Genomic DNA, 24,549 nt, shown 5'->3' with positions numbered 1-24,549 from the left:
GGCCAAGCCCCCCCGGCTGTCTGTCTCTTTGAAGCAGAACACTGAGCTTCTTACCCATCCAAATAAAAGATTATAACAGTTTGTTGACCTTAATAAAAAAGAATTTGTGGAGAAAAATGGGAAGACACTGAAAGAGAAATAAAAACCGCGGGCGCACATTCATTTTAATAGTTTGAACCATGCCCCCCAAGGATGGATACTTTAACCCGACTGGTTTTATTTAATTTCTGAAATGAGGCCCAGTTGTGGCCCACCTGGACCCACAGATAGTGGAAGTTTGTCTTAGCCATGCAAAACGGTAAAGTCCCCAGTTGGGATGGCCTCCCAGGGGGGGTAACCAGGAAATATTCATTCTTGCCCAAGTTCAGCTTATACCCAGAGAAGGAGCCGGCATTTTATGTTCTATGGATCTGTAATATGAAGGAGTAGGTCTTCTGCGTAAAGGGACACCCGATACTCCACCCCACACCTACTAATACCCCTCAACGGGGACCTCAACGCTATCGAGTGCACATAAGTGGGAAAAGTGGGTGACCCTGCCTAGTGCCCTTATTCAAAGGAAAATAAATCAGAGTTTAAAGCATTTGTACAAACACTAGCAGTAATGGCATTATAACTGAATTCTCCCTCAATGCACCCGAACAGGCGCCGGGGTGTGGCGACTAGGGGATATTCACAGTAACTTCCTGCAGTATTAATGTAAACCTATTTGTGACACTGATAAAATACTAATAATAACAGACAAATCCAGGAAGCAAACTTATGGCCAAATCCAAACCTCCAAGCGTCTTGAATAAATACTGTCATTCCATTCTGTCAAATGCCTTTTCAGCATCAAGCGATACTCCGGCATCAGACTCGGGCACTGGGGAGGAGAACAGGACAACATTTAACAGGCAAAATATATTAACCGCCAATTGTTGGCCCTTCACAAAGCCTGGTTGATTCAGGCTCCAGCCGACGCACCAACAGCTTAGCGGGTAGTCTGACCCAACCCACTACTACTATTCACCTCAATTGTTCAGGTGGTTAAACTGTGCGGAGAGTCGGACATCACCGAGTTATCTGCTGGAGGCTTCGATCTATAACGATCACAGTAAAAAGATTTTAAGCCACATTAACCAGAGGAGTGGGGAAGCGAGGTTGCTGCCTGAATTGAGTATCAGTCTGGTCTCCCGGGAGACCTCCTGCCATTTGAGTTGGTGAGCGAGAAGATGATTGACCGTCTCTCCATACTCCTAAAATGTGTTCCTGGAGCGTCGTAGCTGACTTCCCGCCCTGTCCGTGGACAACAGCTCAAACTGGTCTGTACTTTGTCCCTACTTGCCAATAGCTATGGAGTGGGATCAAACGAGTTCTGGTGATCCGCCTCTAGAATGGAGTCCACCAGCCTCTGCTACTCCAACCTTGTTGCCTTCAACACATAGGCCCTGTAAGAAATAACTTCCTCCCCCCGAGGACTGCCTTTAGCGCCTCCTGCAATGTGGAAGATGATATTGGATTGGTTTTGTTAGATTTTATATAGTCGGTTGTGGAAGTGGACTCATGCTGACAACATTTTTTTACCCGCTAACTGTGTAGTGTAACAGTGTAGTGCCTAATCTCCTCCAGAGTGGGCAATGCGGGGGGCAGACTCTGAAATAACCATTGCTGATAACTCAGTCGCCACCACTGAAGGGAGGAGAACCCTACATAAAATTAGAAAAATCAATCCCCAATATGCCTGGTGGACATGTGAAAAAAACAGTCTCTATCGTTTGGGTGCAAAAGCCCCACCTGCAATCTGACCCATAAAGGATGACAACATCCTGCCCATCCCAATGGAACGATCCAATCTAGGATCCAAAACACATTTCAGGTCCCCATCTGAAAAAAGCTGCTGTGAGTCTAAGTTGGGGAGGGAGGCTAGCAGGAATTAATAAACTTCGTGTCATCCCAGTTGGGGCGTAAATGTTGACCATGACAATGGGATGTTCACCAGTGAGCCACAGAAAATAACATATCTCAGAGGAGGAAAACTGAACTGTTTGTTAATTAGAATCGCCGTGCCTCTGGCCCTGCCAGAAAAAAACGAATGAAAACCTAACCCCTTGCAAGCTTAGTCTGATTCCTGACGCACACAAGTAGGTTTCCTGGAAGAAGACCACATCGGAGTTGAAGCTCTTGAGGTGAGAAAATGCGCTCGACCTCTTCACTGGTCCATTCAAACCCCTAAAGTTCCAGTTGACCTCCACCTCAATCTGAAGTCAGCCATTTCCACCAATAGAGTTTAACCAAGAGATACTGGGAGAGTAAAACAAAAAGATCCACCCGAGACGGCCACCAAACCAAGTTAAAAGACTGGACCAGGGAACAACAACAGACACCGTCAGCAAACTGCCCCCACTACCCTCCCAACAATACCATCGCCACCGAATGTGACGACACCCAAATGTAAATAAGGGCGAGGCAGACAACGACTAGCCCTAAAACTAAAACCTACGTTTAACAATACCAAACCGAACAAAAACTCGAAGCTCATTATCTAAAAATCCACGATAGTGAGCTGCAGCGAACCCTCAAAAACCGCTCCTGTTAACTAACTCCCCAGTTTTGTTTTATAAATTTAGAGTGCCTAATTCATTTTTTCCAATTAAGGGGCAATTTAGCGTGGCCAATCCACCTACCCTTTGGTAGAGAGAAGGTGATTGACCTTCTCTCCATACTCCTAAAATGTGTTCCTGGAGCGTCGTAGCTGATTTACCGCCCTGTTCGTGGATACCGCTCAAACTGGTCTGTTTGGGTTGTGGGGGCGAAGCTCACGCAGACAGAGGGAGAATGTGAAAACTCCACATGGACAGTGACCCAGAGCCGGGATTGAACCCGGGTCCTCGGCACCATGAGGCAGCAGTGTTAACCACTGCGCCACCGCGCTGCCCTTGACTAACTCCCCAGTTAGCAGGGAGACTCCCAATGGAGAAAGGGAAAAATAAATCATCATAACAAAGTACCAAAACCCATTTGACTTGTGCGTCCCACCAGCAACTAACTCATGCTGAACAACAATGTCTGCATTCCTCGTCATGTTGAAAAAAAATGTCTTTTCCCTCAAATGTTACTCTGAGACAAGTCTGATAGAGCATCCTGAATCAAACTCCAGCTTTGTACAGGGCGGTTTTGATTCCGTTGAACTTAGCTATGGAACTCTTTTTCTTAACTCAGTGCCCCTGTCCTGATGCACCCAAATGGGGTGAGCTTCCCACTTTACATCACAATGTTCCCTTGCCAACCGCAGGACCTTCTCTTTTTCCTTAAAGCTGTGGAATCTCACAGTCACTACACAAGTTGTGTCTTCAGGCCGAGGCTTCTGCCAAAGTGAGCGAGGGGCCTGGTCCGATTCCGGCAGCGATGTGAATCCATCCTCACCCACCATTTTAAGGAACATGTACGAGAAGTATTCCGTAGGGAGTACAGTTCTTTATCCCCTCCGGCAACCCCACAATCCAGATATTCTTCCTTTTGGACCTGTTTTCCGGGTCATTCAGCTTGACTCTCAGCGATTTGTTAGTTGCAGCCACCAAAGTTCGATCGGATTCCTGCACAGCAATCTGATCGCTGTGGTCCGACAAAGCCTCTTCCATTTTCTTAATCGTGACTCCCTGGACTTCAACCCTCATTCATTTTCCCCAGAGTCACTCGAATCAAGACAATAGCCTCATCGATTGATCGTTTCAGACCCTCCAATACAATTTGTCGCTGCTTCTCAAATTCTCGCTAAGATATTGGAGTGGAAGGAGAGGAAGAAACCAACTCTGCCACCTTACTTGCCGTTGAACTCCAAGAGGCTTCTGACTTCCTTGACCAGTTTCTGCTCAAAGCTTTCTTATCTTTTTGGGGGGGCATTTCTACAAAGAGAACTCTATCCTGATAACTATCATGGGTTTGCACGAAATAAACAACCCATGGGACCAAAGAAAAGGGCAAAAGGTACAGTTCTCCAGCTGGAGACCCCTCGTACGCATCTTCCCCTTACGTTACGCCCCGGCGATTCTCCACGGAAGACTCCACGATCGTTCATTCCCTCCACCACCAATGAACATGGGCAGGAGTGTATACCACTGGTATTCATAGAATTTACAGTGCAGAAGGAGGCCATTCGGCCCATCGAGTACACCGGCCGTTGGAAAGAGCACCTCCAACTCATCCCAATAACCCTACCTAACCTATTTGGACACTCGGCAATTTAGCATGGCCAATCCACCAAACAGCACGTCTTTGCACTGTGGGAGGAAACCGGAGCACCCGGAGGAAACCCACGCAGACACGGGGAGAACATGCAGCCTCTGCACAGACAGTGACCCAGCGGGGATTCGAACCTGGGACCCTGGAGCAATGAAGCAACAGTGTTAACCACTGTGCTACCCGTGCCGCTCATATTGATTTCCTTGGAGCAGAGAAGGCTGCAGGGGAACCTGAGGTGAGGTGTATAAAATTATGAGGGACGAGGGTTGAGTGGATAGGAGGAACTTTTCCCCTTCGCGGAGAGGCCAATAGATTTAAGATGATGAGCAGGGTGTTTATAGGAGATGTGAAGAAAATCTTTTTCACCGAGAGGATGTTTGGAATCTGGAACTCGCTGCCTGAAAGGGTGGTAGAGGCGGGAACCCCCACAAGGCAATGGACCAAGTGCTGGAAAATGGGCTTAGAGTAAATAGGTGTTTGATGACTGGCATGGACACAGATGGGCAGAAGGGCCTCTATCCATCCTGTAAAACCTCTATGGGCGGGATTCTCCTCTACCCGGCGGGGCGGGTGGTCCCGGTGCCGAGCAGCGGCGTGAACCACTCTGGCGTCGGGCCGCCCGCTGGCGAAGGGCCCCCGCCGGCCGGCGCGAGTTGGCGCATGCGCGGGAGCGCCAGCATGTGCTGGCATCATCCCAGCTCATGCGCAGGTGGGTTCTTCTCCGCACCGGCCATGGCGAAGTTTGACGGCAGCCGGCGTGGAGGGAAAGATCGGTGGGCCCCGATCGCGGGCCAGGCCACCGTGGGGGCACTCCCTGGGGCCAGATGCCCCCCGCGCCCTCCCCCAAGGACTCTGCAGGCCGCCCGCAGAGCCAGGTCCTGCCAGTACGGACCTGGTTTGATTTCCGCCGGCGGGACCGGCTGAAAACGGGCGGCTGCTCAGCCCATCGCGGGGCGAAGAAACGCCGGGGGGGGGGCTGCTGCCAGCGGCCACCAACCGGCGCGGCGCAATTCCCACCAAGCCAAAACCCCGGCGCCGGAGAATTCGGCAGCCGGCAGTGGAGCGGGATTCACGCCGCCCCCCGGCGATTCTCCGACCCAGCGGGGGGTCGGAGAATCCCGCCCTATGACTTTTTTGACTCTCCAGGATGTACTGCAGAAACTCACCAAGACTCCTTAGGCAGCTCCCTCCAAACCCACGACTGCCACAGTCTAGAAGGACAAGGGCAGCAGGTACATTGCAACACCAGCACTTTGGAGGCTCCTCTCCAAGCCACTCACTGCTCTGATTTGGAAATATATTGCCGTTCCTTCACTGTCGCTGGGTCAAAATCCTGGAACTGCCTCCCTACAAGTACTGTGGGTGTACCTACATCAGGGACTGTAGTGGTTTAAGAAGGTAACTCACCACCACCCAGACTGTTCGGGATGGGTAATAAAAGCTGTTCCAGCCAGTCTCATTCACACCCCCGAAATGTATTGAAACAAATGGATGAATTACATTCAATTCTTAAAATGTCTGGGAATTTTTAAAAGAAGTTCTGAATGTAGTCATGCAAAGTAATGTCACTTGTTTACATTTTTAAAAAGCCAATAGAAGTGGGAATAAATGAGACAGTAAGGTGCTGTATATTGGAAATAGGAGTGATTGCTGCTCATCTTCCCAGCAGCTGAGTCTGAAATGAAGGGAACTTGGATAATGGCCACCACATTAAGAATATCATTTGAAAATATTTTGCCCTTGAAGTACTAGAATTCCTTTTACCTGTGTTTAATTTGGAGATTCCACAAATTGAAAGTTGTCATTGGAATGTTTTGTTTGAAAATTATTCGCATCTTTCCAGCTGAGGTAATTTGTCAAATTGATACAATGCAAATTCAGGTGAGAGTGACACCGTAATTACCAGATTTCTCAAAAGATATGCACTTTTGACATTCTTAATCTGCATCTGTATTTTAGTATCCAGACTTTAAATATCAGTATCTTCACGAGACTTATTTAGTTTAATGATAACAGTGCATTTCCAAATACAGTGAGATCTTCTCCATTACTGTAAATTCTTCAGCAAGAGACGTATTTTTGTTTTCTGCTGCGTACATAACGGTTGTTGTCCTGAACCTAAGCAATTCCACCTCCCTTTCCATTTCCCCTCTGTTACGCCTTTATCTGCTCCAACTCCACCTTTGCAGCATCCAATTTTCTAATCCCCACAGCTATTCTTTTTCTCATTGACTCATATCCCCACAGGACTAACTCACAGTTTCCTGTTGTCTTGATTTGGTCCGATCCACCAATGGACATATCATTGATTGTAACCTAGAAGACACCCTCATTACATCACACTCTATTCCACCTGCATGGTGTGACCAGTTTGTACCAGCTTAGACAAAGCGTCATCTCTTCTCTCTCCACAGATGCTGTCAGACTTGCTGCAATTGTCCATTTCCTTCCTTGTTTCTGATGATCTTGAGTTTGAGTTGGTGAAAAGTTGCTGTTAAGAAATTGTGATGAAATGATAGGATAGAAGCTTATTATATTTCCTATTTTTGCAGGTTTGGAATACACATACCTTTCCTTCGACTGAATTATGATCCAAAGAAGTCAAGTCTCCCACCATCTGTGGCTAACATAGGGCCCAATGAGACAGCAACAACTGCTGGAAGAAGTAAAGAGTATCTAACAGTTTTAAAGGAAACTTGGAAACATCATACTAACCAGATATACAGTCTAAGCACGATGCCAACGCATGCATGCTGCTTGTCTCCAGACTTGATTAGAAATGAAGTGGAACATCTGAAAATGGATTTCAACTGGCGTATGAAGGAGGTTCTGGTCAATGCAATGCTGAGTGCATATTACATAGCCTTTGTTCCTGTTTGGTTTATAAAGGTAAGTAATAAAGTGCAGTGGAGTCAATAAGACGTAGGAGCAGAAGTAGGCCATTCAGCCCATTGAATCTGCTATGCCATTCATGAGATCATGACTGATCTGACGTGATAATCCTCAACTCCACTTTCCGCCTTATCCCCAGAGCCTTGATTCCCTTACTGATTAAAAATCAGTCTCTCTCAGCCTTGAATATGCTGAATGACCCAACCTCTACAGCTCTGCGGTAAAGAATCCCACGTATTCACTAGCCTCTGAGGGAAGAGATTCCTCCTCTTCTCTGTCCTAAATGGTCGACCCCCTTACTCTGAGACTGTGCCCCCCTCATAGCATTTGTGAACAGTAGTTTAGATCAAAAGAACATTGAAAATGAGGAGTTGTTTTCATTTTCTGAACTTAAGCAATGAAAGGTCAAAGGTTAAGCGAGCGGGCAAAGATTTTGCGAATGCAGTATAATGTGGGCAAACGTGAAGTTGCCCATTTTAGAATTAGGCCCTTTGGCCAATCGTGTCTGCGCCGGCCATCAAAAACGTATCCTAATACCATTTTCCAGCACTTGGTCCATAGCCTTGTTTGCTACGATGCTTCAAGTGCTCAACTAAATGCTCTTTAAATATTGTGAGGTTCCCTCATCTCCCTTTCGGGCAGTGAGTTCCAGATTTCCCACCACTCTCTATTTCCTCAAATCCCCTCCTAGTCTCATGCCCATTACCTTATATATATGCTCCCTGGTCATTGACCCCTCAACGAGGGAAAAAGTTTCTTCCAGTCTACCATATCCATGTCCTTCATAATTTATGTACACCTGAATCAGGTCCCCTTTAAACCTCCTTTTCTCGAAGAAGAACAATTCCAGCCTCACCAGCCTCTTCATAGCTGAAGCGCTCCATCCCTGGCAACTTCCTGATGAATGTCCACTGCTCCCTTTCTGCTAGAGTCACAACCTTCCGTTAGCAGGCTGCACCTAGTCCTGGAAATGTAGCCTAATCAGCAATTTGTACAGTTCCATCGTGACCTCCCTGCTCTTATATTCTATTCCTCGGCTAATAAAGGCATGTATTCCATGTGCCTTTTTAACCACCTTACCTACCTGTCTGGCTGTGTTCAGAGACCAATGGACACATTGAGTCGATGTCATTCCAAATACCCTGTTTAATTCTCTTCGAGTGTTGAGAAATCTTTTAAGCTTTCAAAACATATTTTTTCTATCTTAATCCAAAAATATGAAGCCGGATTGAAAGCTTCTAGCGCTGCAAAGTGAACAGAGATCAGGGTCAGCGGCCGGGTTCTGAGCAATGTGGAGGAACAGACAGATCTCTGAAAGTTGCCACTCAAGTGGATAGAACCGTGAAGAAGGCCGAAAGTGTGTTAGCGTTTATTAACAGAGGGCTTGAGTTTAAGAGCCGTGAGGTTATGCTGCAACCGTACATGACCCTGGTGAGACCACATTTGGAGTATTGTGTGCAGTTCTGGTCACCTCATTATAGGAAGGATGTGGAAGCATTGGAAAGGGTGCAAAGGAGATTTACCAGGATGCTGCCTGGTTTGCAGGGTAGGTCTTATGAGGAAAGGTTGAGGGAGCGAGGGCTTTTCTCTTTGGAGCGGAGGAGGATGAGAGGTGACTTAATAGAGGTTTATAAGATGATGTGGGCAAGAGATAGAGTGGACGTTCAGAGACTATTTCCTCGGGTGGATGTAGCTGTTACAAGGGGGCATAACTATAAGATTCAGGTGGGAGATTTGGAGGGATGTTCGAGGTAGGTTCTTTACTCAGAGAGTGGTTAGGGTGTGCAATGGACTGCTTGCTGTGATAGTGGAGTCGGCCACTTTAGGAACTTTCAAGCGGTTATTGGACAGGCACATGGAGCACACCAGAATGACAGGGAGCGGGATAGCTTGATCTTGGGTCCGGACAATGCTCGGCACAACATCGAGGGCCGAAGGGCCTGTTCTGTGCTGTACTGTTCTATGTCTAAATATAGTGGCTGATGCTCTGGCCTCCCCGCGCGGCGGGTTTCTCGGCAGTGGGAGGCGTCCTGTTCTTGCCCGGCACCAGAATCTTCTGATTTCGCACTGTTAACGGGATTTCCCGCCCCACACCGCCGGGAAGTCCGTTGTGGGAATGCACCATCTGCGGACCAGAATATCCTGCCGGTGTGATCAGCCGGAAGGTTTTGCCCAGTATTTCCTTCATTAACATCTGAGAAAACCAATAAAATATTTCCTCAAATTCCACACGTTCAAATGCTTGTTTTCAACTCTAGTTCAAAGCTGTCTCAACATACAGCTCATTTGTCTTTTTACAGATTTTAAGTGTGTTTAAAAAAACATTTAATGGGATGTATTGAATAAACTAATCAAGCTTTGAAGATAAAGCCCTGGTCTGGATGGATTGCATCCATTCATTTTAAAATAATCTAGGGAAGAGATATGCAAGGATTTAGGTTAAACAATATTAACGGGCTAGACAGAAAAACCGAGTAGAATCACTGGCAACAGAGCACTCCTCCCCGATCAACTCAACGCATTCTATGCTCATTTTGAGCAGGAAGCCAACAAACTGATGTCACCTTCCCCAACAGCCTCAGACACACCCATACCTACCATCAAAGCCTCAACTCAGATCGGCCTTCTCGAAAGTGAATCCACAGAAAGCAACGGGTCATGACGGAGCCCCTGGTCGTACACTTAGATCCTGCACGGGCCAACTGGCGGGTGTGTTCACGGGCATCTTCAACCTCTCCCTACTTCGTTCCGAGATTGCCACCTGCTTCAAGGTGTCCGCTATCTTACCGGTGCCAAAGAAGAACCAGGCAACGTGTGTCAGGTGGTCCTGACATCTATTATTATGAAGTGCTTCGAGAGGTTAGTCATGAGACACATCTGGAGCATTGTGACAACAAAGACACCTACGTCAGACTCTTGTTCATTGAGTACAGTTATGCCTTCAACACCATAATATCAGCCAATTTCATATCCAAACTCCAAAACCTATGACTTCGCTCCTCCCTCTGCAACTGGATCCTCGACTTTCTGACCCATATTCCACAATCAGTCTGGATTCACAATAGCACCTCCTTCACAATAGTCCTCAATACGGGGGCCCCGCAGGGCTGCATACTCAGCCCCCTACTATACTCCCTATACACACACGACAATTTGGCTCCAACTCCATCTGCAAGTTTGCTGATGACACGACTGTTGTGGGTCAGATCTCGAACAATGATGTGTCTGAATACAGGAGGGAGATAGAGAACCTAGTGGCGTGATTAACGACAACAATCTCTCCCTCAATGTCAGCAAAACTAAGGAGCTGGTCATTGACTTCAGGAAGCGAAGTATCGTACACACCCCTGTCAGCATCAACGGGACCGAGGTGGAGATGATTGACAGCTTCAAATTCCTAGGTGTGCATATCACCAACAATCTGCCCTGGTCCATCCACGTTGACCCTTCCACCAAGAAAGGACAACAGTGCCTATACATTCTCAGGAATCTAAGGAAATTCGGCATGTCCGCAATGACTCTTAACAATTTTTATAGATGTACCATGGAAAGCATCCTATCTGGCTGCATCACAGCCTGGAATGCTGAGCCCAAGAGTCATGAACACCGCCCAGTCCATCACACGAACCCGCCTCCCATCTATTGACTGTCTACACCTCCTGCTGCCTTGGGAAAGCGGGCAGCATATTCAAAGATCTCCCACCCAGGTTATTTTCTCTTCCAACTTCTTCCATTTGGCCGGAGATACAAAAGTTTGCGAACACGCACTAAGATTTTGATCCAGTCTCAATCAGCAGATTCAAACTCCCTCCGGAAAGCAAACGATATATTTTAAGTTACCAAGGCAGGTGGCCACAACCAATGTTTTTTACTGGAACAGTTTTAAAAATGAAAATCGAGAAAGACGGGAAAAACGCTTCCTTCCTCCTCTGCATTCCAAAACAGACCAAACTGAAACCCAAACACCTCGCTGCCACACCCAGCTCCACCCACAAAATGACATCACTGAAGCCATGTGATAAGACAAAAACCTTTCTTAAAGGGACACTCACATGATAATACAAAATTAAACCTTTAACTTCACACCCGAACAGAACAGCTTACAATTACCCCTTAATGCAACTATACAATTTCCCATTAAACAACAAGAACCATACAGCTCCCAATCCAGCTTAAAAATCAGCAAGGCATTGAATAATAATTGAGGTGCAGAACAGATTCTGGCTCTGGTTAAAACCCTTTCAGACTCTGGCTGAATATTTTTAAATAGCTGCTTCGACTAGGTTGTTTCAGCCTCTTGTCTTCAGACAAGACTGCTCTGCTTTAAATATTATTATTATTTTGCCTCCACTACTTGGAAATAATTGTGGACTCAGAGTCATACAATTGACTCTGTCATATGACTCAGCTCCTCTCACTCTCAAAGCCTCTCCAATCTGCCTTTCCACGCTCCACCCAGAAATGACCTCGGGCTGGATTCTCCACCCCTCGCCACTTTTCATCCTCGACCCGCCGGTGGGATTCTCTGTTACGCCGGCCGGGTCAATGGGGTTTCCCATTGTGGGGCAGCCCCACGCCGTCGGGAAACCCCCGGGCGCTGGCAAAAAGGAGAATCCCGCCGACGGAGAATCCCGCCCATCATATCTTCAAACAAAAAGAAAACTATCTCTAGGCTGCAAAAGCACATTAACTTCCCAGAGACCTCCCTAGTCAATCGCCATTAGCCTCGGCTGAAAAACATTTCTCTGTCAATTTCACTTTTTGTTTCCTAGAAGCAAAACAAAATCCTTTTTAAAACACACCACATCCCAGGCTTTTAACCCTTAAATTCCCCACTACTTATCATTCAATACTTGTTTTTCTTTGCACAATAGGACCTCGAATTTAGAGAACTGAGCTGGTCAGTATAATTTGTTGGGCGATGGGTAGTTCTGTACCAGTAATTGTTCAAGCTTGACATCTTGCATCAGTAGCTTCAAGGGTTATATGTTCTTTGTCCCTTGTCAGTTTTGTGTATGATGTGAAGATAAAGTCATGTGATGAACCTATGTCCCAGAATTCAGCATAAAACCATGTTGGGTTGACATATTTTGATCCTCTGCATCCACCAGAGCACAGATGAAACTTCAGTTTAGCAGCTCATCCCAAAGATGCACCTTTGACAGTATGACATTTGCTCAGGACTGAGCCTTGATATCTGTGCTCAAAGCTGGAGTGGCATTTGAACTCAGAACCTTCTGACGCAGAGGCAAGCCTGTTATCGATATAGCCACAACTGACAGGTGAAAAGTCTGGGCTTTGTTGGCCAGATTACCTGGGTTTGGGAGGCCATCATTTGGAAATCTCTGCGATAGACGATCTCTCGCCAAATCAATTTCTGGATAATGACCTTCTGTAGATAAATGTTTCTGAACTCCACTTTATTCCTCATTCAAAAACAATTGTATGTCATGTCATGCAGAATGTTGCTTTAGGTTCAAAGATCAATTCTTTTCGGTACCTTGTGGCTCTCCAATAACTTCTCTACCTTGTGCTTTTGACAGAGTACACAATATTACGATAAAAGGTGGTCATGTGAACTTTTTATCTTAGTTTGGGTCAGCACTTGCGTAATACTAACGAGGCATCTGTTACCATCACGATATTGTGACCTGTTACACAAGGCAGCAGCACATCTGGGTAGCTGGCAAAAAGTGGATCCTGCACTCTGCTCTAATGTACTTCAGCATCCGTAAGTTTTTTTTATCTCTGCACTTTCAATTTTGATTATTTTTGTTCTTAGATATGAAGCTGCATTTCACTCCGTATTTTTTGAACGAATGTTGAATCTTGCTTGTTGCATTGTGTCATAAAATCTTCGTTCAGAATGAACAAGATCATGCTGCAGTTCTCCCATTTTGACTCAAAGTGCTCCCACCAGTGGGGAATTGGGATTGTTTACTCCTGGCACTAGGAGTGATGGTAAATACTTTTCCAAGGATCGCGGTGAACATTGGACTTGAGAGAAGTAGGACCTAAACTTGCTGGCAGGTCCTGCTCCTCCGAGATTGGGAGTGCCGCTTTTAAAGGGCACCCTGATCTCAGAATAATGTTGCAGCCCGCCCCCCCCCCCTCGCTCCCCACAAACCACTGACAAGGCCCCCCAGTCCCCCCTTCGTCTTCCCCCACTCAGCCAACCCCATAGCAGTGCCAACCTGGCACCTTGCACTTTGAGGGAGGGCCTCCACTTGCCTCCAGAGTGCTGAAGGGGGTCCTTCAGGGGAGGTGACAGTCAGGGGAGCCTGGACTAGGTTGGGGGGGCTCAGGTCAGGATTCTTTCCTGGGATGGGGGTAGTTTGGCAGGTCTTCCCATCTATAGCCTTGAAAATCATCATACTTTCTCCCAGCACGGCAAGATCAAAGATTTGTGATTTGAAGATAAGCGTGTTTCCTGTAATGGGATGGAAATCTTTGAAGTGTTTTTTCACAGTCAATTTTATTTATCTTTTAACTTTTTCAAGCTTCTATGCATGCTTAGACACCTAAAAACTTGAACTGCATTGTTTACATTTAATTCCACAGTCCATTGCCTTTTCCAAGCCATTGGATTGACAGGTCCAGGCTATTTTAAGGGAGGATAACCTTGTTTTGTTTATATGGCTCTACAGGGGTCCATTAACTCTGAAGTACGTTCTCTTTTGAGCAAGTGTTCTTTCTAACCACCTTTTTTTAAAGAGGCTGTCTCTTTATTCTGAAAGGCTTCTGAGAAATACCAGGTGCTCTGTCTGCGTGCTGCCCACACCCCTGGTCAATATTAGGAGGAGAATGATTTCATTAATAAAGCTATTTTGCAGTCATTAAAACTGGATGTTAAGAAATGTGTAGAAAATTATCACCGAGTCAATGAGATAGATCGGTCATGAAACTTGAATTCCTGCTTGTTGCTAAAGATTGGGAACGATGATGAATGTTGACATTAAAAGTTTTTTAAAATATATAAATGGTGTATAATTTTCCTTCCACTAGCTGGTCAGAGGAGTATATGTGGCCACAGGGTGTGTTAGTAAAACACAATAAGAATGTGTACAAAGCAATGGGAAATTACAATGTGGCAATCCCTTCAGATGTTTCACATTTCAGATTCTATGTAAGTATGAATAAGCATTTTGAATTGTCACTATCAGTGTAAGGGTAAAACATAGAAAAATCAACTGTTTACAAAGAAGTCTTAACATCCTTAAAATGTAGATTGGTGATGTTGGAATAAGTAGCTTAGTGAACTGCTGAAACTAGAATGAAAAATATGGTTAATCTTGCATGTTTTACATCAGCTTACAGATTTCATGGTATTGGGCTGGAATTCTCCAGCTGTTCACAGCTGACAGATTCTCTGGTCCTGCCCATGGCCCACCCGCTCCCGCTGGTTTCCAAATGCTGCGGGTGGCTTCAGGGGGAATACTCATTGACAGCGGTGCGGGCAGAGAATCCCACTGTCAGCAAACATGGCGCTGACTCCCGCTGCCAGGAATCACGCACCTGGGAACCGGAGAATCCTACTGCCGGGAATCACGCGCCTGGGAGGTCGGAGAATCCCGCTGCCGGGAATCACGCGCCTGGGAACCGGAGAATCCCGCTGTCAGCAAACGTGGCGCTGACTCCCGCTGCCAGGAATCACGCGCCTGGGAACCGGAGAATCCTACTGCCGGGAATCACGCACCTGGGAGGTCGGAGAATCCCGCTGCCGGGAATCACGCGCCTGGGAACCGGAGAATCCCGCTGCCGGGAAACATGCGCCTGGGAGGTCGGAGAATCCCACTGCCAGGAAACATGCGCCTGGGAACCGGAGAATCCCGCTGACGGGAAACATGCGCCTGGGAGGCCGGAGAATCCCGCTGCCGGGAAACATGCGCCTGGGAACCGGAGAATCCCGCTGCCGGGAAACATGCGCCTGGGAGGTCGGAGAATCCCACTGCCGGGAAACATGCGCCTGGGAACCGGAGAATCCCGCTGCCGGGAAACATGCGCCTGGGAGGCCGGAGAATCCCGCTGCCGGGAAACACGCGCCTGGGAACCGGAGAATCCCGCTGCCGGGAAACATGCGCCTGGGAGGCCGGAGAATCCCACTGCCGGGAAACACGCGCCGGGGAACCGGAGAATCCCGCTGCCGGGAAACACGCACCTGGGAACCTGAGAATCCCGCAGCCGGGAAACATGCGCCAGGGAACCGGAGAATCCCGCTGCCGGGAAACACGCATCTGGGAACCGGAGAATCCCGCTGTCGGGAAACACGCGCCTGGGAACCAGAGAATCCCGCTGCCGGGAAACACGCATCTGGGAACCGGAGAATCCCACTGCCGGGAAACATGCGCCTGGGAACCAGAGAATCCCGCTGCCGGGAAACATGAGCCTGGGAACCGGAAAATCCCGCTGCCAGGAAACACGCACCTGGGAACCGGAAAATCCCGCTGCCGGGAAACACACGCCTGGGAACCGGAGAATCCCGCTGCCGGGAAACACGCGCCTGGGAACCGGAGAATCCCGCTCCCGGGAAACACGCCCCTGGGAACCGGAGAATTCCGCTGTCGGGAAACATGCGCCTGGGAGGCCGGAGAATCCCGCTGCCGGGAAACATGCGCCTGGGAACCGGAGAATCCCGCTCCCGGGAAACATCCGCCTGGGAACCGGAGAATCCCGCTGCCGGGAAACACGCACCTGGGAACCGGAGAATCCCGCTGCCGGGAAACACGCGCCTGGGAACCGGAGAATCCCGCTGCTGGGAAACACGCGCCTGGGAGGCCGGAGAATCCCGCTGTCGGGAAACACGCGCCAGGGAACCGGAGAATCCCGCTGCCGGGAAACACGCACCTGGGAACCTGAGAATCCCGCTCCCGGGAAACATGCGCCTGGGAACCGGAGAATCCCGCTGCCGGGAAACACGCGCCTGGGAGGCCGGAGAATCCCGCTCCCGGGAAACACGCGCCTGGGAACCGGAGAATCCCGCTGCCGGGAAACATGCGCCTGGGAGGCCGGAGAATCCCACTGCCAGGAAACATGCACCTGGGAACCGGAAAATCCCGCTGCCGGGAAACACGCGCCTGGGAACCGGAGAATCCCGCTGCTGGGAAACACGCGCCTGGGAACCGGAGAATCCCGCTATCGGGAAACACGCACCTGGGAACCGGAGAATCCCGCTCCCGGGAAACACGCGCCGGGGAACCGGAGAATCCCACTGCCGGGAAACAGGCACCTGGGAACCGGAGAATCCCGCTGCCGGGAAACACGCGCCAGGGAACCGGAGAATCCCGCTGCTGGGAAACAGGCACCTGGGAACCGGAGAATCCCGCTGCCGGGAAACATGCGCCAGGGAACCGGAGAATCCCGCTCCCGGGAAACACGCTCCGGGGAACCGGAGAATCCCGCTGCCGGGACACATGCGCCTGGGAACCGGAGAATCCCGCTGCTGGGAAACAGGCACCTGGGAACCGGAGAATCCCGCTGCTGGGAAACACGCGCCTGGGAGGCCGGAGAATCCCGCTGTCGGGAAACACGCGCCTGGGAACCGGAGAATCCCGCTGCTGGGAAACACGCGCCTGGGAACCGGAGAATCCCGCTGTCGGGAAACACGCGCCTGGGAACCGGAGAATCCCGCTGTCGGGAAACACGCGCCTGGGAACCGGAGAATCCCGCTGCTGGGAAACACGCGCCTGGGAACCGGAGAATCCCGCTGCCAGGAAACACGCGCCTGGGAACCGGAGAATCCCGCTGCTGGGAAACAGGCGCCTGGGAACCGGAGAATCCCGCTGCCGGGAAACATGCGCCGGGGAACCGGAGAATCCCGCTCCCGGGAAACACGCGCCGGGGAACCGGAGAATCCCGCTGTCGGGAAACACGCGCCGGGGAACCGGAGAATCCCGCTGTCGGGAAACAGGCACCTGGAACCGGGGAATCCCACTGCCGGGAAACACGCGCCTGGGAACCGGAGAATCCCACTGCCGGGAAACACGCGCCGGGGAACCGGAGAATCCCACTGTCGGGAAACACGCACCTGGAACCGGAGAATCCCGCTGTCGGGAAACACGCGCCTGGAACCGGGGAATCCCACTGCCGGGAAACACGCGCCTGGGAACCGGAGAATCCCACTGCCGGGAAACACGCGCCGGGGAACCGGAGAATCCCACTGTCGGGAAACACGCACCTGGAACCGGAGAATCCCGCTGTCGGGAAACACGCGCCTGGGAACCGGAGAATCCCGCTCCCGGGAAACACGCGCCTGGGAACCGGAGAATCCCACTGTCGGGAAACACGCGCCAGGGAACCGGAGAATCCTGCAGCCGGGAAACATGCGCCTGGGAACCGGAGAATCCCACTGCCGGGAAACACGCGCCGGGGAACCGGAGAATCCCACTGTCGGGAAACACGCACCTGGAACCGGAGAATCCCGCTGTCGGGAAACACGCGCCTGGGAACCGGAGAATCCCGCTCCCCGGAAACACGCGCCTGGGAACCGGAGAATCCCACTGTCGGGAAACACGCACCTGGAACCGGAGAATCCCGCTATCGGGAAACACGCGCCTGGGAGGCCGGAGAATCCGCCATTTTTCTCCCCTGAGTCAAAGTATTCATGCAAAATGTGACTTCCACATTAGATTAATGGTGACTGGGTTTTTTAGATGTGCTCACACCAGAGCTTAAGGAAGTGCAGTCAGAGGGGGAATTGGTGACACCAGACAGAAGAAAGGGGGCGGGGAAGACCTTGCGTGCATCTCACTGAAGAACTGTTTTCTGTGTTGGAAACGGGGAGAGTGACGATTCCCCCGGGGAGTACAGCCAGAGTTCATGGCACTGTGGGTGGCTCAGCTTCACAAGGGGGGTGGAGTAGGAGTGGAAGAGCAACAGTGGTTGGAGACTCAATAGTGATGGGCGCAGACGAACATTTCTGTGGTCGCAGTCGTGACTCCAGGTTGGTATTGCCTCCCTGGTGCTTTGGTCAAGGAACAGGCCCTTCAGCCCTCCAAGAAAGGTGTAATCTCTGGATTACTCCCAGTGCCACGTGCTAGTGACTATAGCAATAGGAGGATCGAGCAGATTAGTACATGACTGAAGAGATGGTGTAGGAGGGAGGGCTTTAGTTTCCTGGATCACTGGGTCCATTTATGGGGAAGGTGGGGCTTGTACAAGTCAGATCGGTTGCACCTGAATCACAATGAGACCAACATCCTTGCGGGGAGATTTGCTAGTACTGTGCGGGAGGGTGATTAAAGGAATTTGGCAAAGGGATGGGTTGCATAGTGGAGGTACAATCATGCACAGCTAAATATAGAAGAAAAACTGAGTCAGTCTTAGGCAGAGCAGAGACATGTTAAGGCACATGTTCCCGTACCAGCCTCCCCGAACAGGCGCCGGAATGTGGCGACTAGGGGCTTTTCACAGTAACATCATTTGAAGCCTACTTGTGACAATAAGCGATTTTCATTTCATTCACAAGGGAATATGGCAAGACAGGATGGTATTTATTTTTATGCAAGAACCTTACGAGTAAGGCCGATGAACTGATGGCGTTGATTAACACATGGGAGTTTGATATTATTGCTCTCACAGAGACATGGTTGAGGGAGGCCTGTCAGTCTAATCTGTCACTTGGCATACTGATTATAAACATTCTGACTTTATGAAGCAAATGCAGTAGCATCCAATGCAATACTGTGAGTGGGAGTGAAATTATTGGGGAAAATTCTGACGGACAGATTTAGTGCGAAATCTACAGCCACGCTTTACTCCTTCCCCGTCGCTGTATTAAAATCCTGCAACTACCTCACTGACAGCACAGTGGGTGTACCTACACCACATGGATTGCGGCAGTTCAGGAAAACCGCTTACCACCATCTTCTCAAGGGCAATGAGGGACGGGCAGTAAAAGTACTGGCCAGTACGTCCCGTTAGAAATGAAAAGAAATTAACTTTTGCCATTTAATCACTCCTGCCCTCCACCCGATAAGAGACCTCCCTTCAACCCCCGCCCACCTTCCCTTGCTCAAAACCTATTATATGTATGATTCCTCAGTTTTAATGTCACTGACTTGAAATGTTGACTCTCTCTTCCCAGAGGCTGCCTGGCCTGCTGAGTATTCCGTGAGCAGCAGTGATTCAAATCCAAACTTTGAATTGACTAATTGTGTATTTAATATGTGCTAGATTTAGACAAGTTCTTTAATATTTGTTTGATTTCTTTACAGTTTTTCTTCAATAAACCATTGAGGATCTTGAACATTCTCATCATTTTAGAAGGAGTCATCATACTCTATCAATTGTACTCATTAATTTGTTCAGACAAATGGCATCAAACAATATCTTTGGCATTAATTCTCTTCAGTAATTATTACGCCTTCTTTAAACTACTCCGAGACAGAATTGTTTTGGGTAAGGCATATTCATACTCTACAAGTGGAAGTTCAGAGAGTAAAGTGAATTAAACTATTTTCGTCGCCTCCTCCAGTGTCTGTTAAAATGATCAGAGCTTTGTATTTTTGTTACAATTGCTTTTTTTCATGTAACTTTCATTAAAATATTTTTATATCTCTGGAACAAAGCCATTATTGTGAATTGCCAGGGTTTTATTTTTGTAATTCTGAAAAAGTCATAGCCAATTCACATTTGAAACAGCTCATGAGGAAAAAACGTAAGGGTTTTTGGTGACTTGCTTCATCCATTTGACTTGTAATCGGGTGCCGTGTTCACAGACATTACATGTAATTGGATGCCGTGTTCACAGACATTACATGTAATTGGATGCCGTGTTCACAGACATTACATGTAATTGGATGCCGTGTTCACAGACATTACATGTAATTGGATGCCGTGTTCACAGACATTACATGTAATTGGATGCCGTGTTCACAGACATTACATGTAATTGGATACCATGTTCACAGACATTACATGTAATTGGATGCCGTGTTCACAGACATTACATGTAATTGGATGCCGTGTTCACAGACATTACATGTAATTGGATGCCGTGTTCACAGACATTACATGTAATTGGATGCCGTGTTCACAGACATTACATGTAATTGGATGCCGTGTTCGCAGACATTACATGTAATTGGATGCCGTGTTCACAGACATTACATGTAATTGGATGCCGTGTTCACAGACATTACATGTAATTGGATGCCGTGTTCACAGACATTACATGTAATTGGGTGCCGTGTTCACAGACATTACATGTAATTGGATGCCGTGTTCACAGACATTACATGTAATTGGATGCCGTGTTCACAGACATTACATGAATTCGGGTGCCGTGTTCACAGGCGTTACATGTAATTGGATACCATGTTCACAGACATTACATGTAATTGGATGCCGTGTTCACAGACATTACATGTAATTGGATGCCGTGTTCACAGACATTACATGTAATTGGATGCCGTGTTCACAGACATTACATGTAATTGGATACCATGTTCACAGGCGTTACATGTAATCGGGTGCCGTGTTCACAGGCATTACATGTAATTGGATACCATGTTCACAGGCGTTACATGTAATCGGGTGCCGTGTTCACAGACATTACATGTAATTGAATACCATGTTCACAGGCGTTACATGTAATCGGGTGCCGTGTTCACAGACATTACATGTAATTGGGTGCCGTGTTCACAGACATTACATGTAATTGGATGCCGTGTTCACAGACATTACATGTAATTGGGTGCCGTGTTCACAGACATTACATGTAATTGGATGCCGTGTTCACAGACATTACATGTAATTGGATACCATGTTCACAGACATTACATGTAATTGGATGCCGTGTTCACAGACATTACATGTAATTGGGTGCCGTGTTCACAGACATTACATGTAATTGGGTGCCGTGTTCACAGACATTACATGTAATTGGATGCCGTGTTCACAGACATTACATGTAATTGGATACCATGTTCACAGACATTACATGTAATTGGATACCATGTTCACAGATGTTACATGTAATTGGATACCATGTTCACATACATTACATGTAATTGGATACCATGTTCACAGATGTTACATGTAATTGGGTGCCGTGTTCACAGACATTACATGTAATTGGATGCCGTGTTCACAGACATTACATGTAATTGGATACCATGTTCACAGACATTACATGTAATTGGATGCCGTGTTCACAGACATTACATGTAATTGGGTGCCGTGTTCACAGACATTACATGTAATTGGATGCCGTGTTCACAGACATTACATGTAATTGGATACCATGTTCACAGACATTACATGTAATTGGATGCCGTGTTCACAGACATTACATGTAATTGGATACCATGTTCACAGACATTACATGTAATTGGATACCATGTTCACAGACGTTACATGTAATTGATGCCATGTTCACAGACATTACATGTAATTGGATACCATGTTCACAGACATTACATGTAATTGGATACCGTGTTCACAGACATTACATGTAATTGGATACCATGTTCACTGACATTACATGTAATTGGATACCATGTTCACAGATGTTACATGTAATTGATGCCATGTTCACAGACATTACATGTAATTGGATACCATGTTCACAGACGTTACATGTAATTGATGCCATGTTCACAGACATTACATGTAATTGGGTGCCATGTTCACAGACGTTACATGTAATTGATGCCATGTTCACAGATGTTACATGTAATTGATGCCATGTTCACAGACATTACATGTAATTGGATACCGTGTTCACAGATGTTACATGTAATTGATGCCATGTTCACAGACGTTACATGTAATTGATGCCATGTTCACAGACATTACATGTAATTGGGTGCCATGTTCACAGACGTTACATGTAATTGATGCCATGTTCACAGATGTTACATGTAATTGATGCCATGTTCACAGATGTTACATGTAATTGATGCCATGTTCACAGACATTACATGTAATTGGATACCGTGTTCACAGACGTTACATGTAATTGGATGCCATGTTCACAGATGTTACATGTAATTGGATACCATGTTCACAGACGTTACATGTAATTGATGCCGTGTTCACTGATGTTACATGTAATTGATGCCATGTTCACAGACATTACATGTAATTGGATACCGTGTTCACAGATGTTACATGTAATTGATGCCATGTTCACAGACGTTACATGTAATTGATGCCATGTTCACAGACATTACATGTAATTGGGTGCCATGTTCACAGACGTTACATGTAATTGATGCCATGTTCACAGATGTTACATGTAATTGATGCCATGTTCACAGATGTTACATGTAATTGATGCCATGTTCACAGACATTACATGTAATTGGATACCGTGTTCACAGACGTTACATGTAATTGGATGCCATGTTCACAGATGTTACATGTAATTGGATACCATGTTCACAGACATTACATGTAATTGGATGCCGTGTTCACAGACGTTACATGTAATTGGATGCCATGTTCACAGATGTTACATGTAATTGGATACCATGTTCACAGACATTACATGTAATTGGATGCCATGTTCACAGACGTTACATGTAATTGATGCCGTGTTCACAGACGTTACATGTAATTGATGCTGTGTTCACAGACGTTACATGTAATTGGATGCCATGTTCACAGACGTTACATGTAATTGATGCCGTGTTCACAGACGTTACATGTAATTGATGCCGTGTTCACAGACGTTACATGTAATTGATGCCGTGTTCACAGACGTTACATGTAATTGATGCCGTGCTTCTTGAGATTTCACTTTTTGAACTTCTTTGGAGCCTCTATGAAAGGAAAGGCGGCTCAGAACAAAAAGCAGCATTTCCAGTTATAATTGGTGTGAGTAAAGCTGCAATGCTCGATTCCTTAGGAAGAAAGTCTGGCTCGGAAGCAAGAGAGGGAGGTTATAATTTCTATTGTTCGTTTTAGATACATCATTGATGCATGTGCTGCAGCAAAATTTATGAGAATATCTTGCCTTGTGTGCTGCATTTCAAGACTCACATTTCTGTACAAAATATGGTCGAATAGTCTTGCGGGTGGTCAAGAGCAGGAACATTGTAATTACATCCAGAACGTAACTGCTGACATAGTACCCAATGGTCGCCCAATAATACAGCGCCAATTAGTAGAACGAATTTACAGCTAATGAAGGAAGCACTGGGTAAAGTATAAACAAGGAAGGCAAAATGCGTGTAGAATGTTATGGAAATGAACCTACTTACAAAGTGAATGTTTCCTCTTGTGGGGAAGAGCAAACCAATGCCCATCATCCGTACACGGTCACTACGAAGCTCAAGAGGGAATTCAGAAGAAACTTTTTAAAACTATATTTATTGAGGCTTTACATTTTCGAGACAAACACAAAGTTACAAAATAAAACATCACAATAGACAAGACGACGAAAATGGCATAACACATGAGAACAGTGAAACAGGAGCACAAAACATCTGAACATACATGAGTACAGAGTGGCAGAAGAGAACAAAAACAGCTTAACGTGAGTACAGAGTGGAACAGGAGAATGACTTCACAACCAGCTTGACACAATCATGAGACAAAATTAGACACTCGTGGCTCCACCCCAGACCAAGGGAGAAACAGGATAAGATAAAAACATGGTAAAACGGTGCACACCTTCCCCTGCTGCACAAGCCTACAATTAACATGAGAAATCAGGATAGGTTTCCGGTGCCGTGGCCGGGTGCGCCTGAACCCTAACCCGAATCTTCCTCGACTCCAGCAGCACCAAAGGCATCAACAATCCATCACGGCTTCCTTTCTTCGGATATCCGATCCATCAGTACCCATGTTGAAACCAAGAATGGATTCATCTTCTGGAGGGTCGAAGTCAACTCAATGGCCTTCTACACTGTGGGGATTCTATGAACTCAAACCAGTCTGCTGGGTACCCACCAATTAAGAGAACAAGCCACTCATCAACAATGCATCCCACCCTTCAGGCAGGCAGCAGCAAAGCTCAGAGCTCAGCCCATCCCAGGCCCTTGCGTGTCAGAGAAGCAGAGCCAGCAGTCCAGGATTCCCCCACAGCATCCCTGAAACAGGGCATCCCAATCCAGGGGCAACAGGAAATTAGCCAAGGCACCATACCTGGCTTAGCCCAGCACACAAGCAGCTATTCAACCAGGACCTCCAGCCCACACCAAAAACATCAGGTCAATCCATTGTTCCCACTCAAACTAAGACAAGCCGTGGGAGGGGGGGGTGGGGCAACCTGAGACTAAGAAGACCATCTATAGACACCCAACAATAGGCTCCCTGGGAGGTAGGGCTGGCCAGTAAACTTTCAAACTCTCGAGCCCGATCAGGATAAAAATCAGCACAATGCCCACCCGAATGGTGAAAAGACGAGAAACCCAAGGAGGGAATGTCCAGACTAACTGAAGGTGACCACCGGCACAGAAAGGACACCCCGATCAACCTGCCCCCTCAACA

General features: G+C 47.5%; 1 protein-coding gene across 4 annotated transcripts in view; it reads left to right on the top strand.

Moving 5' to 3' along the window:
• The window catches only part of tmem39b (transmembrane protein 39B), a 135,267-nt gene extending 115,589 nt beyond the window's left edge, over positions 1 to 19,678 (top strand). For all 4 annotated transcript variants that reach the window (XM_072487832.1, XM_072487827.1, XM_072487831.1 and 1 more), the window contains 4 exons: positions 6,774 to 7,110; positions 12,657 to 12,844; positions 14,119 to 14,239; positions 19,326 to 19,678. In XM_072487832.1, the coding sequence (XP_072343933.1) occupies positions 6,774 to 7,110; positions 12,657 to 12,844; positions 14,119 to 14,239; positions 19,326 to 19,562 (883 nt within the window). In that variant the 3' untranslated portion in view covers positions 19,563 to 19,678. The remainder of the gene's footprint in view (positions 1 to 6,773; positions 7,111 to 12,656; positions 12,845 to 14,118; positions 14,240 to 19,325) is intronic.
• Positions 19,679 to 24,549: the final 4,871 nt, after the last annotated feature.

This window comes from Scyliorhinus torazame, chromosome 22 (genome assembly GCF_047496885.1).
Source record: "Scyliorhinus torazame isolate Kashiwa2021f chromosome 22, sScyTor2.1, whole genome shotgun sequence".
NCBI classification, from domain to species: Eukaryota; Metazoa; Chordata; class Chondrichthyes; order Carcharhiniformes; family Scyliorhinidae; genus Scyliorhinus; species Scyliorhinus torazame.
The sequence above is the reverse complement of the archived record's forward strand: the minus strand, read 5'-3'. Positions and strand labels throughout refer to the sequence as shown.